This window comes from Oncorhynchus mykiss, chromosome 22 (genome assembly GCF_057628025.1).
Source record: "Oncorhynchus mykiss isolate SJ-2025 chromosome 22, ASM5762802v1, whole genome shotgun sequence".
Lineage (NCBI taxonomy): Eukaryota > Metazoa > Chordata > Actinopteri > Salmoniformes > Salmonidae > Oncorhynchus > Oncorhynchus mykiss.
In genome coordinates this window covers 18,777,999-18,796,250 of record NC_143043.1, presented here as the reverse complement: position 1 = coordinate 18,796,250, position 18,252 = coordinate 18,777,999, and the positions used below count along the sequence as shown (strand labels likewise).

Below are 18,252 nucleotides of genomic sequence, written 5' to 3'. Positions count from 1 at the left end.
TGTCTTAGCGTTAAAATGTAGAGTCAATTTGATCAGGGAATGTAACAGATTAAAGGCAGATTATTACAGATGGATGTTTGTTAAACAATTTGCATTGTGAAAAGTAATGTCTGCGGACCACAGGTTGAAAATCACTGCTGTGGTGCTGAGTGACATCTGGAACTACCGCATACGCCTGCGTTGTATTCATTAGTGCATACCGTAGAGAAACATTTTGCAACATAACGTTTTGTTCCTAGTGAAAATTACCCTGTTCTATGATCTTCATTTAAATCTTTAATTGTAAGCATTGTAATCAGAAGATGGTAGATCAGATAGATAGATGGTAGATGATGGATGGTTTCCTAATCGCTGTCGAACTGTTGACTGTGTGGTCCTGTTTGTCAGACATGGTGTTGGACCAGCAGGAGACCGTGGGTCCTCTGGGGGACGAGGTGAGGAGGAAGGTGAGAGAGTCCCTCCTCAAGCAGCACCACCACCAGAACCAGAAGAAGCTGGCCAACCGCATCCCCATTGTACGCTCCTTTGCTGACAAGAAGCAGTCCGAGCCCCAGTCCATGGACAAGAACGGTGAGTAGCAGGCAGCTCTCTGCTCAAGTAAGTAGCAACAATCATCTTAAGAAGATATTTGAAAAGTTCTTACCTGAAAAATCACTCTTTTCATTTTATCTTATCTTTTATGTCCTCATATTTAGCCTCACATTGAAGTGTTTTCTCAGGACAACCAGGGCTACAAGAAGAACACAAAATTGACCTAAGACGTTGGCATTCTTGAGTTTTATTGACAAATGTCAATAAAAAAATAAGGTCTGTCAAGCAAAAACCTGATAGTACAGAAATTGGAAATGAATATCCAACCAGTCAGTGACAACTGTGTGGAGTTCGGAGTTTGTGACAGAAACAATGTGAGGTTATTACAATATTATATAATCTATGTCCTGGGCGGAATTTGTCCTTGAACTTGAAATGAGGGAAATAAACGTTAATATCCACAAGATGAGTGTCTGAAATACATCTGAGAGATATAGGAAAGCTTGAGGAAACACTAGGCAAGATCGCAATGCAATAATTGAATATGAAGCGTTTTCGAGTCTCGCGAGTCTCGCAAACCTCTAGTTCAGCCCCCGTCAATCGCACAGACTAATGGTTGGCATCGGTGGATGCAGAAGAAATAGATAAATCTGATGCCAACAATGAACTACAGAAGTCTTTAGCTCAAACACATAATGTTTAAGAGGGTATGGACGCACTAAAATATTGCAGAAGATAGCATGGGATTTAAGGATAGTTCTTAGGAATTGCATCTAAGAACTATCTTATGAACTTCTTATTTGTCTTTTAAGAAAAATCCTCGATTTTTTTCTTCAAAAAACGTTTGGTGAAACCTGGGCCCTGGTGCATTCAGAAGGGTTTCAGTTCTCCTCACTTTTTACCTCTGGTCACAGCAACTTTAAAATTGGAAATAGTCTTGTAAGTAGTGGTTTGAATCATCCCATGTGGATAACTTTCTCATTCTACATTACATTGTCCATATTTTACCTTCTGTTCAGTGTTGAGTGTGTCTCTGTTCTCTTGTTTCCTTGTGTGTGTCTGTATATGTGGATGAATGTGTGTATGTGTGTCTGGCAGGTGGTCCATCACTCTGTTCTACCCTTAAGTCCTCCTTCTGGTGCTCATTTATGGCAGCGGGGTCTTGCAGTGAAAGGCAGGTCTCATCCTGCACCCCACGGCCACTGTGTTGTCCCCAGTGTGTCTCCTCTCCACTCCTGACCTCATCCGCCACCCTCCGGCCACTCCACACACAGGCCCCAGGCCCCAGAAACAGGGCCCCAGACCCCAGTCTGATATGCAGCCCGTGGACAAGGAGGATGACCCAAACCCAGGCCACTCTTAAACCTTGACAGGACCTTTCTCTACTGCTAGCACATCCTAAAACATAACTTGTGAAGGTTGCTAATTTCAAAGCTGTTTCTGTCAATAGCAGTTAGAGGTTGTGCTTTGTGCTTCAGGTCATTTAACCAAGAGTCAGTTAGTGTATAGTGTAGACAACAACTCATATCACATGAGCCGTACATTGTAAATGTATGCCATTGATCACAATGAGACATCAGTGACAGTTATTAGGCATATTTATCAAGTCGCTGTACTTATCATGAACATTAACATTGACTATACATTGAGTTATATGTTTTTAATATCAGAATTGAAAATATAGAGATAAGGTGTGATCAGTGTAGAAGATGTGGACAGGGAAATATTCAGAAGAGAAATGGTTCACTGCAGGGTTCACTGATAACAAGGAATGACCTTATTCAGAATGTCCATCACCTTTTACAGGAATTATGTTTCGAGAAGCAAGTTTGCCGGCATTCCACATGGCAATTTTGATACACGAAGACCACCCAAAACCCTTTTAGTGAGTCACTCTCTGCTGTAATTTTATTCAGAGTGGTGTGACACAGGCACATTCATTTAGGTAGAGTGTTTATCCAAAAGCTACATTAAAGAGCGGCAAACAGCGAGTGTGGGACTAATTAACAAAACCAGGGCCATGTTAGTGAGGGCACCCTCCTACTCATTGCAAGAAATGCCATTTAAAGCTAAAGAGGCTGTGGTGTTTCTTCATGGGCAGCCAGCTTGGTAAATTGCTTGAGGCTTCTCTCGTTGAGTTCATGTGGAACTATGAGTCAAAATGAATCATTGCAAGGCATGCTTTTATTTCTGATTATTTCGATTTGTTATGCATCTGATAGTTTCTGCTGGCTTGTGAACGGATCAAACACTGAAATTAGTATTAATCTGTGCCCTCTCACAAATAAAAAGTAATCCTTCCGATTTAAATCCTTTTGCTCTACTCTGGCAGCTGTGGGCTAATTTCCTGTTTGCATCAGTCAGTCTCCTTGACACAATGATAATGCTAAAATGATCATGCTGAAATCCTAATGGACAAGCTTTGCCCACCCATCCTCACCAAGGCCATCCATGACTCCCATCCTCCCCCATGCAGCCACTCTTAGGCTTTATCTTCAGTCCTCTCTTGGGATCTGCACTAAATAAGGGTACTTTGCCAATGTCTGATAAATCCCAGATTACATCACCATTACAGTGCAAATCTATAGATATCTAAAGCACTGTTGGTCATTTTGGTATCCCAAGAGTGCACTCTCTCTCTCTCTCTCTCTCTCTCTCTCTCTCTCTCTCTGTGAGACATTGTGCTTTATTACCATTGGCACCTGCACTGCTGTGAAACCTTGATGTTGGTCTGATATAGAGGGCTCAGTAGTTGACTTATTGGACTCCTTCCTGTCTTTTTGTTCCAGGTCAGGTGATTCCTCCCCAGACCTCTCTACCCATCCCTAATGACGGCAAAGCTGATGTCAGCAGAGAGAACAGTGCTGTGGACTTCAGTAAGGTACAGTAAGACAATCTGGGCCCGTATTCTCAAAGAATCTCAGAGTAAGAGTGCTGATCTAGGATCAGGTCCCTCCCTCTCATTCATTATGATTTAAAAGGCCAAACTGATCCTAGATCAGCACTCCAACTCTGAGACACTTAATGAATATAGGCCTTGAACTCACTAACGTACAACACTGCCACATACTGCACTTAACACACCAGCTGTTGCAGTTGACGGGTGTATGAACGTTAAAAATAATCTGTTCCATTTTCATTTGTTTGTTCTTGTTTCTTTTTTGATCCACAAAAGTCCTCTTTTTGTGGATTAGGATTTAAACCATTATAACCACTCTATAGCAAAACAGTCATCTCACCAACACTGCCATTAGCACTGTAGATTAGACTGGGACAACAGCAGTCTCACTTACCTCTAAATCCCAACCTTTTGTCAGTAACCATTTGTCTGTGACCTGATACCAAAGTATCAGAGCCTTTTGTTCTTGTTCTGAGAATGTATTTAAGACTGTCTAATGTGGTTGAATAAAGCCATAAATAAAATGCTACCAAATATTTTTGGGGACAAAGAAGCTTAATAGAGAGTGTTCTACGGATGTTCTAGATTTAACATGCCTATTTAACATACTTAGGCCTGTATTTGGACTGTACACTTTAACAATGGCACCTCTATTCAAATCAAAATCAAATGTATTTATATAGCTCTTCGTACATCAGCTGATATCCCAAAGTGCTGTACAGAAACCCAGCCTAAAACCCCAAACAGCAAGCAATGCAGGTGTTGAAGCATGGTGGCTAGGAAAAACTCCCTAGAAAAGGCCAAAACCTAGGAAGAAACCTAGAGAGGAACCAGGCTATGATGGGTGGCCAGTCCTCTTCTGGCTGTGCCGGGTGGAGATTATAACAGAACATGGCCAAGATGTTCAAATGTTCATAAATGACCAGCATGGTCAAATAATAGGTCTGGGACAGGTATCAGGTCCGGTGAACAGGTCATGATTCCATAGCCGCAGGTAGAACAGTTGAAACTGGAGCAGCAGCACGGCCAGGTGGACTGGGGACAGCAAGGAGTCATCATGCCAGGTAGTCCTGAGGCATGGTCCTAGGGCTCAGGTCCTCCGAGAGAGAGAAAAGAAAGAGAGAAAGAGAGAATTAGAGAGCGCATACTTAAATTCACACAGGACACCGGATAAGACAGGAGAAGTACTCCAGATATAACAAACTGAACCTAGCCCCCTGACACAAACTACTGCAGCATAAATACTGGAGGCTGAGACAGGAGGGGTCAGGAGACACTGTGGCCCCATCCGATGATACCCCCGGACAGGGCCAAACAGGGAGGATATAACCCCACCCACTTTGCCAAAGCACAGCCCCCACACCACTAGAGGGATATCTTCAACCACCAACTTACCATCCTGAGACAAGGCTAAGTATAGCCCACAAAGATCTCGGCACAACCCGAGGGGGGGGGGCGCCAACCCCTATTAACCTCAGTATTGTGCCAGAGGTTGATCTGGTGGTAGTGCCGCTGCTCACAGACCACACATTGTATTGGGTTCAAACCCTGACTGTGTAACTTTCCATTCTATGTCCCTCTCCTCTATCCCCCTCCTCTCAATCACTTCTTCACTGTATCTATCAATAACAAGTACAAATGACATAAATAATATATTTAACCTCAGTAACTGCTGCTCATTCATATCCTTACTCTTCTGTCAGGGGATAGAAGCTCATGTTACACATTTATTGTCCTATAATATTATAAATAAAATGCAATTGCTAAGTTACTTCAATTTGCTACACATTCTATAGGCTGCGCTTTTCTGTTCCACTTCGCTACAATATAGTTTGAGGCCTCCTTATTCTGTTAGCAGTGAGCCTGGAGTTTTTAGCTGGGACTCCGATGCCCCTACTGCCTCTTCTTAAAGTTACCTCACTTCCATTTGACGCAGTGCGGCTCCATAGCAGGCAGACAGGATCACAGCAGAACAGAGACAGGAGGATCAGTTTGCAGGCAGCCAGGCAGGCCTGGATGGATGTGTCACTGCGGGGGCAGACAGTGTAACAACAAGGAGATGATAACCTCTGGAAATGTTATGTAAATGGAGATAGCACTTTAGACGGATTTATGGTATTCTTCTGTAATAGTTTATTATAACACATGTTCATATGTATGTTATGATGGTTATGTTATGAAATAGGATCCAGTTGGCCAATCTATGTCTAGCTATTAACAGGAAATGCACTATTATCACACACAGGGTTGCATAATTCTGGTAAGTATCCCATAATTCCTAGATTTTACAGAAATCCTGGTTGGACGATTCCAGGAATCAGGAGAAAACTAGCAGGCAATCCAGAAAACCAGGGAATTTTAGGAAAGTTACCAGAATTTTGTAACCCTAGTCACACATTTTCAGTAGAGTTATTTGTGTTTTTAGAATATATTCCAGATGTTCTGCTTTTCTTTACCTATTTATTATGGGTTGCACCTTCATCACTCGGTTACGTCATGCCATTGTTATGAGCATTCTTACAACACCTGCGTCATTAAGGCGACTGGTGCCCACACATAACAGGGACTAATGACTGTTTCGTTAAAATTACACTAACGTTGCCTCGATATATGATGACATTGCTAAAGTAGGCAAATTATTAGTAGGAAACAACGTTGGCACGATTATGATGTGGTCAAATTTACTTTAGAGAGATGGCAATGTTGCCATTAGCTATCGAAGTTTGTCAAAAATAGCTAGCAATGGTAATGTCAACTAGCTAAAATTTGGTGGGGTCGACTCAATTCTAGCTAGCTAACTAAATACTGCATCTAAAGTCAATCCGGCGACAACACAATGATAACAAAAGGTTTCCCTACAAATTTTTTGCCTACTTTTGAAACGTCATCGTGTTTCCAAGCCACAGTAATGCATTTTAGACAGTGCCCACTGACAATGCATTGAGTAGAATTCTCAGTTGGGCATCAGTCTTAAAACAAATATTCAAAACAATATTGTGACGAAACGTGCCATCCATGAATACTCTTCTTTTGAATTGAGGAGTTCAGATATTAATACAGTAAAATGCTATATTAAGACTTCAGTCGCAAAATGCTCCACTAAACGTTGGCATATTCTATCCTGTGTCCATCTAGATAGACCTCCACTTCATGAAGAAGATTCCCCCGGGAGCGGAAGCGTCCAATGTGTTGGTGGGTGAGGCGGAGTTCCTAGACAAGCCTGTGGTGGCGTTTGTACGTCTCTCACCTGCAGTCATGCTCAACGGGCTGGCTGAGGTCCCCATCGTTACCAGGTTAGTAACACTATGACCCCTAATTAACGTTGCAGTATTCCCATAACTCTCCCAAAATTCCCAGGATTTCTTGAAATCCCGGATGGAATATTCCTGAAATCAGGAGAAAATAAGCAGGACATCCGGGAATCCTCCAACCAGGATTTCTGGAAGCCTGGGATTTTTTTTTTAAGTTACGGGAATTTCACAACCCTACCTTCTATAAGTCTGTAACTATGGTCTTCTGTCTATGGATAACACTATGCCCTCCTTAGTCCTTTTTGGGCTGACCCTCAACTGTCTCTACACCGCTCTGTTTTTTTAGGTTCTTGTTCATTCTACTAGGGCCTCTTGGAAAAGGGCCACAGTACCATGAGATTGGCCGATCCATCGCAACACTAATGACAGACGAGGTAAGACAGCCTCTCCGATAATGAACATAGCTGTTGGGCATGACTGAATTAACATGTCAATTCATGACTGAATGTATTCTTGTTTTTCGTTCCAAGGTTTTCCATGATGTTGCCTACAAAGCGAAGGACCGCAATGATCTAATTGCTGGAATCGATGAGTTCCTGGACCAAGTTACTGTCCTGCCACCAGGGGAGTGGGATCCTTCTATACGAATAGAACCACCAAAAAATGTGCCGTCTCAGGTGAGTTGAAGCCTTTTCTTTAACAAGTCTGTCATCAGCAGACATACAAATCACAGCATTGTCTTTCATTCAAAAAAAAATGAAAGAAATAACAGATAAGTGTTCTTTGAATAACAGGAGAAGAGGAAGATTGCAGCACAGACCGGCATAGACCTAGGTGATGAAGAGGAGCACGAGGGACATGGTGGTCCGGAGCTGCAGCGGACAGGACGGTAGGTGAGGCGGGGCAGCCTGGTGCTCAGAGAGTGTGAGTGTATGTGGTCGTGGTTGTGTATTAAGAAATAACGATAGATTCAAAGTAACCAGGTTTTTCACCTATTTAAAAAAAAAAATGTCTACGGATCCTTGGACAGAGGACAGGATGCCATTGCATGCAGTTCATTTTAGGTGTGAACGAAAGTCATGCAATGGTTGCCATACGCTCTCAGAATAAAGGTTTGATTAGGGTACAGTTTTGTTCCATGGGGTACAAAATATCAAAATACACATAATGTACTTACAAAGGTACACATATGATCTCACATGGTACTGTCCGGTACCTTTAAGGGTATATGTGAAGACAATCTAGTATAATGGTACATTTGTGTACACAACATTTTGAATAAAAAAGGTATAATTATTGGAGGTGTGGCTTAGTGGGGGAGTGGCTTTCAGTTAGTTCTTTTTGCCACCCGTGAGGGGACAATTTGCCTATAGTCTGTTAATTCAAGTTTGAGCATGGCCTATAAGGGTACAATTATGTACCTATAACTAATAGTACAATTGATGTACCTTATAGTGCACAACTATAGTGACAAGCGTTTGTACCAATTTAAGTACAATTTGCAACCTCAGAGTGTAGCAACCTAATGATGGGTTCCCAAATGCCTGGTCTATATTCTTCCGCATGAGCTCATGCTAAGTCATCCTCATTACTCTTTCTACAGTATTTCATGCTCATTAAGTAGTGTGAGGAGTACATCAAGTTTTTTTTCAATTGTGTAAAAAGGCTCCAACTGCAAAATCCACACTTCACCACGAGACAGCAGATTACCTATGCGGTTGGATGTGGATTTGAAATGCAGGCAGTTGTTAGGAGGTTAGTTTCAATGTGAGCGTCACAAGAGATTAAATGAATGACCATTATATAAAATAAAAAAATTTGATCTGTGCTGGTATTAGATATACAGTAGGTGTTCTGTGTCTTAGTTGATAGAGCATGGAGCTTGCAAAACCAGGATGGTGAGTTTCGACTCCTGCTGGAGCCACCTAAACGTGTACGCACACAATAATATTAGTCATTTTGGATAAACGTGTCTGCTAAATGGCTTATGTTATCATTATGTTTACAGATTATTTGGTGGTCTCTTGATGGACATCAAACGTAAGGCGCCCCACTACCTGTCCGACTACACAGACGGTCTCAGCCTGCAGTGCTTGGCCTCCTTCCTCTTCCTGTACTGTGCTTGCATGTCACCTGTCATCACGTTCGGCGGTTTACTGGGAGAGGCAACAGAAGGACGCATAGTAAGACACCATGGGTTTCATCCCAAATGGCTCCCTCTATTCCTTACATAGTGTACTACTTTTGTGATCTGGTCAAATGTAATGCACTATATAGGGAATAGCATTCCATTTAGGATGCAACCCATCCCGATCAAGTACACAGTAATAGAATAATAAACGGCGTAGACATTTATTGAGAGATTTCTCTTGCTCATAAATGTTATCTACGCTGTAAAAACAATTCTGCTTGCTCAAACATTTAGAGGAAACCAATTACCTAAAAAAAAAAATCAGTTAAGATTAAATAGCTGAAGTGAGCAGTACTACCTCCATATAAGTAACACAAATGCATTTTTTGTTAATTGTTGTAAGGTATACTTAAATTCAACGCCCCCACATGGGCACATCAGTCCTGCAAGTAGGGTTGCAAAATTCCACAAGCTTTCCCAAGTATTTTTTCAGGTATCTTCCAACCAGGTGTTCTGGAAAACCCTGGGACATTTACCAGAATTTTGCAACCCTCACTGTAAATCGCATTCTGTTGGCTTGCAAAGTGATGTGTAATTCCTATTGGAACCTAGTCAGCATTAGGCTATCCAACAGTTTACATTTGTATTCACCCGTAACCAGCATTCAGAATGACTGCCAGGGTCAAGAACTGTGGTGGGGAAACTATCTAAAGCCATTTAAACTGGAACAACCATTTCAGTAACGGGATGTAAAAATTAAATGATCGGATAAGTTTCTAAAAAATATTTGTGTAGCTAAACATTTAAACAATCAATCACTCAAGGTACATGCAAGAATGCAGATGTTAAAAACAATTGCATAAAATCAACCTGCAAAAGAGCATGCTGGGATTTTTTACAAATTTGATATTATATGTTTTTTTTTAAATGTAGTTGGTGTGACTTCTCATTTAGATTTGAGTCAGTACCACATGAACATTTTAAGTAATACTGACTTCATTGAGTTTGAGTACAACTTACTAGAAGTATTTGCGTTAAAAATGCCTTGGGGTTTACAGTGCATGTTTCTTTGTGTCCCGCAGAGTGCAATTGAATCACTGTTTGGCGCCTCAATGACAGGAATAGCTTATTCCCTCTTTGCTGGCCAGCCACTCACCATATTGGGCAGCACAGGGCCTGTGCTGGTGTTTGAGAAGATATTGTACAAATTCTGCAAGTAAGTTTGTTGACAACAGTATAGTTGTATTATTATTTATAGTTATAATCATACTGTATATACAGTTTTATAAAGCTATGGGCCCACATGATTAATCATCTCTATGTATTGTCTATAGCACTCAGGCCATTTCTGTACTCACATCTCTGTGTTGTGGAAAATCCGATCCAAAGATTAAGGCAGAGATATAATATAATATCATATAATGATATCATAGAAACATTTTTAATACAAGGAGCTGGAGGGGAGCTCCACCTCTGATTTCACAGGGAAGAACTCAAATAATAAATGGTTACATGCCCCTTATATAGTGGGAGGTGATAATACAATCATATTGTTACCCAACACCTCTTTCAATACAAGCAACAGTTCTGGAACACAATGGCTTTGTGTTAGGGTGGAGACATACCAGGAGTCTGTGAAAGGCATGACATCACAGTCCAACACAGAACATATCCCGTGAGAAGTTACAACAGCTCACCCCAAATTCTGCCACCACATCTGATAATGTGCGATTTGATTGCATGATGATCATCCGTCCCTATAACAATAGTTAAGGTCACATACTGATGGAGGATGACCGGATGTCATATACAGTACTGCCACAGTACATTGATCATTTGTTTTAATGTTCTATACTGCTTTAAGTAGTATTAAAATAAATTGTGGTAATGACAACCTCAGATCCCATATCCTGCAGATAGATCAGAGAGGAGGTTAAAACCTCAGATGTTGTCAAAATAATTTACGAAATGTTAGTGCTGCAGTGTCAGTGATTTTTCTTCCGGTGCTGTGCATGCACTGTACTGTGAAGGATCTATGTATTTTTTAATTGAGCTGCCCTTTTTGGGACTTCCTGAATAAATAAGATTACATTTACAAATATAAAATAAAAGGGATGTTTTGCACTCTGTCCTCAGGGAGTATGGATTATCCTACCTCTCACTGAGAACCTGTATAGGGCTGTGGACAGCATTCCTCTGTCTGCTCCTGGTGGCCACAGATGCCAGCTCCCTGGTCTGTTACATCACACGATTCACAGAGGAGGCCTTCGCCTCGCTCATCTGCATCATCTTCATCTACGAGGCCTTGGAGAAGCTCATCCACCTGGGGGAACACTACCCCATCAACATGAACAACAACCTGGACAAACTCACACGATACTCGTAAGTGTACACTCACTCCATTGAATCAAATCAAATCAACATTTATTGATCGCATTTATTGATTGCGTACACAGATTTGCAGGTGTTATAGTAAACAACAGTATATAAACAGAATATTAGGTGACCAGCGTTCAATGACTCTCTATATACAGTACATGGCACATTAGTCTCAAACTGCAGGGCAGATTCCCAGGTGGCTAGGCATGGCCTGAAGGTAGAATCTGTTATTGTGGTTATTCAGTCTCTCTTTGATGCATCTGTACCATCTCTTTCTGCTAGAAGGTAGAGTGAACAGACCATCTCGGTTCGCTGAGGTCCTTGATCATCTTCTTGGCCTCTTAAACTGCATCTTAATCCAGAACTAGAGAATTTAGAGTTCAGAATGACAGCAACATCTTAACTTGTGTTTGAAAGAAGTCCTGCATAGCATTTGAGATGATCGTGATCGGTAAGGGATTTGATGGTGAAGTGTTCTGTTGTTTCCATAGGTGTTCATGTGTTGAACCTCCGGATCCCAGTAATGCCACCCTACGGTACTGGGAGCAGAACAACATTACTGCTTCGGAGATCTATTGGGAGGCACTTGAGGTCAAGGTAGTGTATGAGAGGGTGTGGCATAATTTGTTGATAGGATCAAGCAAAATTAGGAAGATGATGGATACTGTAAATAGAACCCATGGTTAGTCTTGTGGTTTTTCTAGGTTTTGTCACATGTTGAGGATAAACATTTTACTCTACACACAAAAGGAAATGTTGTATTGTATTTTTGATTAAGCAGCACACCCCCAGCATGATGGTAGAGACCAAAAAAGAGCACATTTAGTTTGTTCCACACAAAGTGGCAGGCTCTCTCAGATGGAGCTGGCCCAGTGCAGGGGATTAAGGACATGTGGGCTGGATTACTCTGGATTACCCCATGACAAATCATGAAAACACATTTTTAGTATTAATTTAACTTTTTTGTGAACAAGCATGCTCTTATCCCAGCAGGACCCTGGGGTCAATTCCATTTAAATGTAGGATGTTCCAATTCCAATTCCCTTAAATGCTCTGAGAATTTTTTTAAATTGTAATTTCAGTTAATTCAATACAAATTGTATTGGTCACATGCACATATTTATTTAGCAGATGTTATTGCGGATGTAGCAAAATGCTTGTGTTCCTAGCTCCAACAGTGCTCCCTGGTGCACAACTGAGCAAGAGGACAAGTACATTAGGGTGTCTAGTTTGAGAAACAGACGCCTCTCAAGTCCTCTACGGCAGCTTCATTAAATAGTACCTGCAAAACACCAGTCTCAACGTCAACAGTGAAGAGGCGACTCCTGGATGCTGGCCTTCTAGGCAGAGTTCCTCTGTCCAGTGTCTGTGTTCTTTTGCCCATCTTAATCTTTTCATTTTATTGGCCAGTCTGAGATGTGTCTTTTTCTTTGCAACTGCCTAGAAGGCCAGCATCCCGGAGTCGCCTCTTCACTGTTGACGTTGAGACTGGTGTTAATTTGCGGGTGCTATTTCATGATGCTGCCAGTTGAGGCATCTGTTTCTCAAACTAGACTCTCTAATGTACTTGTCCTCTTGCTCAGTTGTGCCCCAGGGCCTCCCACTCCTCTTTCTATTCTGGTTAGAGCCCGTTTGTGCTGTTCTGTGAAGGGGTAGTACACAGCGTTGTATGAGATCTTCAGTTTCTGGGCAATTTCTCGCATGGAATAGACTGATGAGTTTCAGAAGAAAGTTATTTGTTTCTAGCCATTTTGAGCCTGTAATCTAACCCACAAATGCTGATGCTCCAGATACTCTAAAGTCTAAAGGACAGTTTTATTGCTTCTTTAATTAGAACAACAGTTTTCAGCTGTGCTAACATAATTGCAAAAGGGTTTTCTAATGATCAATAAGCCTTTTAAAATTATAAACTTGGATTAGCTAACACAACGTGCCATTGGAACACAGGAGTGATGGTTGCTGATAATGGGACTATGTACGCTTATGTAGATATTCCATAAAAAATCTGCCGTTTCCAGCTACAATAGTCATTTACAACATTAACAATGTCTACACTGTATTTCTAATCAATTTCATGTTATTTTAATAACATGTTATTGTCGGAATGTCGGAGTGGCATTGACTAAAATACAGTAGAATAGAATACAGTATATACATATGAGATGGGTAAAGCAGTATGAAAACATTATTAAAGGGACGAGGGTTCCATTATTAAAGTGGCCAGTTATTCCATGTCCATGTACAGTTGAAGTCGGAAGTTTACATACACCTTAGCCAAATACATTTAAACTCAGTTTTTCACAATTCCTGTAATTTAATCCTAGGAAAAATTTTCCATGTTTTAGGTCAGTTAGGATAACCACTTTATTTTAAGAATGTGAAATTTCAGAATAATAGTAGAGAGAATGATTTATTTCAGCTTTTTTTTCTTTCATTACATTCCCAGTGGGTCAGAAGTTTACATACACTCAATTATTATTTGGTAGCATTGCCTTTAAATTGTTTAAATCGGGTCAAACATTTCGGGTAGCCTTCCACAAGCTTCCCACAATAAATTGAATTTTGGTCCATTCCTCCTGACAGCACTGGTGTAACTGAGTCAGGTTTGTAGGTCTCATTGCTCGCACACGCTTTTTCAGTTCTGCGCACAAATTTTCTATAGGATTGAGGTCAGGGCATTGTGATGGCCACTCCAATACCTTGACTTTGTTGTCCTTAAGCCATTTTGCCATTTGCAACAAAGATTTAACTTCCTGACTGATGTCTTGAGATGTGGCTTTAATATATCCACATAATTTTCCACCCTCATGATGCCATCTATTTTGTGAAGTGCACCAGTCCCTCTTGTAGCAAAGTACCCCCACAACATGATGCTGCCACCCCCGTGCTTCACGGTTGGGATGGTGTTCTTCGGCTTGCAAGCCTCCCCCTTTTTCCTCCAAACATAACAATGGTCTTTATGGCCAAAGAGTTCTATTTTTGTTTCATCAGACCAGAGGACATTTCTCCAAAAAGTACAATCTTTGTCCCCATGTGCAGTTGCAAACCGTAATCTGGCTTTTGAATGGTGGGTTTGGAGCAGTGGCTTCTTCCTTGCTGAGCGGCCTTTCAGGTTATGTCGATATAGGACTCGTTTTACTGTGGATATAGATACTTTTTCCTCCAGCATCTTCACAAGGTCCTTTGCTGTTGTTCTGGGATTGATTTACACATTTCGTAGCAAAGTACGTTCATCTCTAGGAGACAGAACGCATCTCCTTCCTGAGCGGTATGATGGCTGCTTGGTCCCATGGTGTTTATACTTGCGTACTATTGTTTGTACAGATGAATATGGTGCCTTCAGGCATTTGGAAATTGCTCCCAAAGATGAACCAGACTTGTGGAGGTCTACATTTATTTTTCTTCGGTCTTGGCTGATTTCTTTTGATTGTCCCATGATGTCAAGCAAAGAGGCACAGAGTTTGAAGGAAGGCCTTGAAATACATCCACAGGTACAGCTCCAATTGACTCAAATGATGTCAATTAGCCTATCAGAAGCTTCTAAAGCCATGACATAATTTTCTGGAGTTTTCCAAGCTGTTTAAAGGCACAGTCAACTTAGTGTACGTCAACTTCTGACCCACTGGAATTGTGATACAGTGAATTATAAGTGAAATAATCTGTATGTAAACAATTGTTGGAAAAATTACTTGTGTCATGCACAAAGTTGATGTCCTAAACAACTTGAAATTTGTTGAGTGTTTGAAAAACGAGTTTTAATGATTCCAACCTAAGTGTATGTAAACTTCCGACTTCAATTGTATATAGGGCAGCAGCCTCTAAGGTGCAGGGTTGAGTAGTCGGGTGGTAGCCGGCTAGTGATGGTTATTTACCAGTCTAAAGGCCTTGGAATAGAAGCTGTTTTTCACTCTCTCGGTCCCAGCTTTGATGCACCTGTAATGACCTCGCCTTCTGGATGATAGCGGGACGAACAGGCCATGGCTCGGGTGGTTGGTGTCCTTGATGATCTTTTTGGCCTTCCTGTGACAACTGGTGCTGTCGATGTCCCGGAGGGCAGGAAGTGTGCCCCCGGTGATTTTTTGAATATGTCCATAAACACTCCAACCAGCTGGTTTGCACATGCCTTGAGGACGTGGCTGGGGATGCCGTCTGGGCCGGGTTAACACGCTTAAATGTCTCTCACTTCGGCCACGGAGAACGAGAGCCCACAGTCCTTGGGAGCGATCTGCGTCGGTGACACTGTATTATCCTCAAAGCGGGCAAAGAAGGTGGTTAGCTTGTCTGGGAGCAAGACGTCGGTGTCCGCGACTTGGCTGGTTTTCCCTTTGTAATCCGTGATTGTCTGTAGACCCTTCCACATACGTCTCATGTCTGAGCTATTGAATTGCGACTCCACTTTGTCTCTGTACTGATGTTTTGCCTGTTTGATTGCCTAACGGAGGGAGTAACTACACTGTTTGTATTCAACCATATTCCCAGTCACCTTGCCATGATTAAATGCGATGGTTCACGCTTTCAGTTTTTCGCGGGAATGCTGCCATCTATCCACGGTTTCTGGTTTGGGTAGGTTTTAATAGTCACATTTGGAACAACATTCCCTATACACTCAGTCCCCTTGTCCGTGTAAATTGACTGATTTGAAATGGAATTGACCCCAACCCTGTAATACAGGATGTTTTGAATGACCACCTATTATTGCAGGACTGCATAAAGAGGCGAGGGGAGTTTGTGGGCACCGCCTGTGGCCCTCATGGACCCTACATTCCAGATGTTCTCTTCTGGTCTGTCGTTCTCTTCTTCTCCACTGTCTTCATGTCGGCTTTCCTCAAAGAGTTCAAGTTCAGCCGTTACTTCCCCACCAAGGTAAGGCAGCAGACCCAGTTCCTGCTGTAATCCCACTTGTATCTGTTATGTGTTTTTCGACTGCAGACAGGGTAGGGTTTCTGTCATGCTCCTGAGTTTCATGGTGCAGTGGAGCACTCTAGTGGTCATATTTGAGTACTGTCGGAGTTTCTAATGGAGACGTGTCTGCCTCCACCACTTCCTTTGGATTCTATTATGGTTTAAGGCAGCACTTTTTCTCCCGTTGTCTGAGCACAGAACCCACGTTTTTTCTTCAAGCCAAATGTGTGGCCCATGTGAGAATTGAATCAACAACCAAGGTGCTCTGTGTTTGATTTACCTGTGCAATCTGTGATTGACATAGTAGTTTGATGTTGAACAATAATATAGATTTTTCCCCCGTGCTAAAACCAGACAGTTGACATGCACCCCTCTCTTGCACAGTTGAGAGCCGTCATCAGTGATTTTGCTGTGTTCATCACCATCTTTACCATGGTCCTGGTGGACTATGTCTTAGGGGTCCCGTCTCCAAAACTAAAAGTCCCCAGTGTGTTTAAGGTGAGGTAGATAACAAGATATTACCATGTGATTCCACATTTTTAACTCAAGATACTCTACACTATGGACAGTCGCCATGCTATGTCGATGCAATATTTACCAAGAACTTAAATCTTTGCAGCCGACCAGAGATGACCGTGGTTGGTTGATCAGCCCGCTAGGCGGCAACCCTTGGTGGACCACCTTAGTGACAGTGATCCCTGCTCTGCTCTGCACCATCCTCATCTTCATGGACCAGCAGATCACCGCGGTCATCATCAACAGGAAGGAGCACAAACTAAAGGTACTGTAGACCAGTGCTTCCCAAAGTCGGCCCTTGCCCGAGCACCACACAGCTGATTCAAATAACCAAACTCATTATCAAGCTTTGATTATTTGAATCAGCTGTGTAGTGCTAGGGCCAAACACCAAAAGGTGCACCCCAGGACCGAGTTTGGGAAACCGTGCAGTAGGCTACTGGAATGGGGAGGCTCAGATCATCTGGGAGGCTTTGTATACCATAGCCTGACCGTTACCTGTTTGGTACTGGTTGTTGACATGGATTAAAGAAGCCCCCTTCAGAAGTATTTTTTTTTTAATCATCGCAGAGTAGTCAACATTTTGACAGTGGAGCACTTCTGTAAACATAATTTCTTGAAACATTCCATTTGAAAGTGTTGCCATTCCTAAGTATTGAGTAGTGCATTCTCAGTTGTGCTGTATTGTCTATCAATTCCCACAGAAAGGCTGTGGGTACCATCTGGATCTGTTTGTGGTGGGCATCATGCTGGGGGTGTGCTCCATCATGGGGCTGCCCTGGTTCGTGGCTGCCACCGTGCTCTCCATCTCCCATGTCAACAGTCTGAAGCTGGAGTCGGAGTGCTCGGCCCCCGGGGAACAGCCCAAATTCCTGGGCATCCGGGAGCAGCGCTTCACCGGCCTCATGATCTTCCTGCTCATGGGCTGCTCCGTCTTCATGACCTCTGTGCTCAAGGTCAGATAGCTTCTCTGAGCTCATATTGTTTTGGCCCTAGCCTCCGGGCTGTCCAAAGACTTTTCCTATCACAGTGTAATATACAGTGCATTCGGAAAGTATTCAGACTCCTTCACCTTTTCACATGTTGTTACGTTACAGACTTATTCTAAGATTGATTAAATCCTTTTCCCCCCTCATCAATCTATGGATGGGGAGCGTCGTTGCACAGCTATTTTCAGGTCTCTCCAGAGATTAGGTTTAAGTCCGGGCTCTGGCTGGGCCACTCAAGGACATTCAGAAACATGTCCTGAAGCCACTCCTGCATTGTCTTGGCTGTGTGCTTAGGGTCGTTGTCCTGTTGGAAGGTGAACCTTCGCCCCAGTCTGAGGTCCTAAGCACTCTTGAGAAGGTTTTCATCAAGGATCTCTCTGTACTTTGCTCCGTTCAGCTTTCTCTCGATCCTGACTAGTCTCCCAGTCCCTCCCTCTGAAAAAAAAAAAACATACCCACAGCATGATGCTGACACCACCATGCTTCACCGTAGGGATGGTGCCAGGTTTCCTCCGGACGTGACGCTTGGCATTCAGGCAAAAGAGTTCAATCTTGGTTTCATCAGACCAGAGAATCTTGTTTCTCATGGTCTGAGAGTCCTTTAGGTGCCTTTTGGCAAACTCCAAGCGGGCTGTCATGTGCCTTTTACTGAGGA

At 42.4% G+C, this 18,252-nt stretch overlaps 1 protein-coding gene across 8 annotated transcripts in view; it reads left to right on the top strand.

The window, feature by feature from the left end:
* Positions 1-18,252, top strand: part of LOC110501500 (sodium-driven chloride bicarbonate exchanger) — a 55,573-nt gene that overhangs the window by 30,338 nt on the left and 6,983 nt on the right. For 6 of the 8 annotated variants that reach the window (XM_090215627.1, XM_021579107.3, XM_021579108.3 and 3 more), the window contains 14 exons: positions 388-570; positions 3,321-3,412; positions 6,566-6,723; positions 7,028-7,115; positions 7,212-7,358; positions 7,476-7,570; positions 8,690-8,864; positions 9,895-10,028; positions 10,949-11,194; positions 11,683-11,788; positions 15,893-16,054; positions 16,478-16,591; positions 16,713-16,874; positions 17,313-17,564. In XM_090215627.1, coding sequence (XP_090071753.1) covers positions 388-570; positions 3,321-3,412; positions 6,566-6,723; positions 7,028-7,115; positions 7,212-7,358; positions 7,476-7,570; positions 8,690-8,864; positions 9,895-10,028; positions 10,949-11,194; positions 11,683-11,788; positions 15,893-16,054; positions 16,478-16,591; positions 16,713-16,874; positions 17,313-17,564 — 2,114 coding nt within the window. Of the gene's footprint in view, positions 1-387; positions 571-3,320; positions 3,413-6,565; positions 6,724-7,027; positions 7,116-7,211; positions 7,359-7,475; positions 7,575-8,689; positions 8,865-9,894; positions 10,029-10,948; positions 11,195-11,682; positions 11,789-15,892; positions 16,055-16,477; positions 16,592-16,712; positions 16,875-17,312; positions 17,565-18,252 lie in introns of those variants that run through there. The other 2 variants (XM_090215630.1, XM_090215629.1) reach the window with 2 other exon arrangements.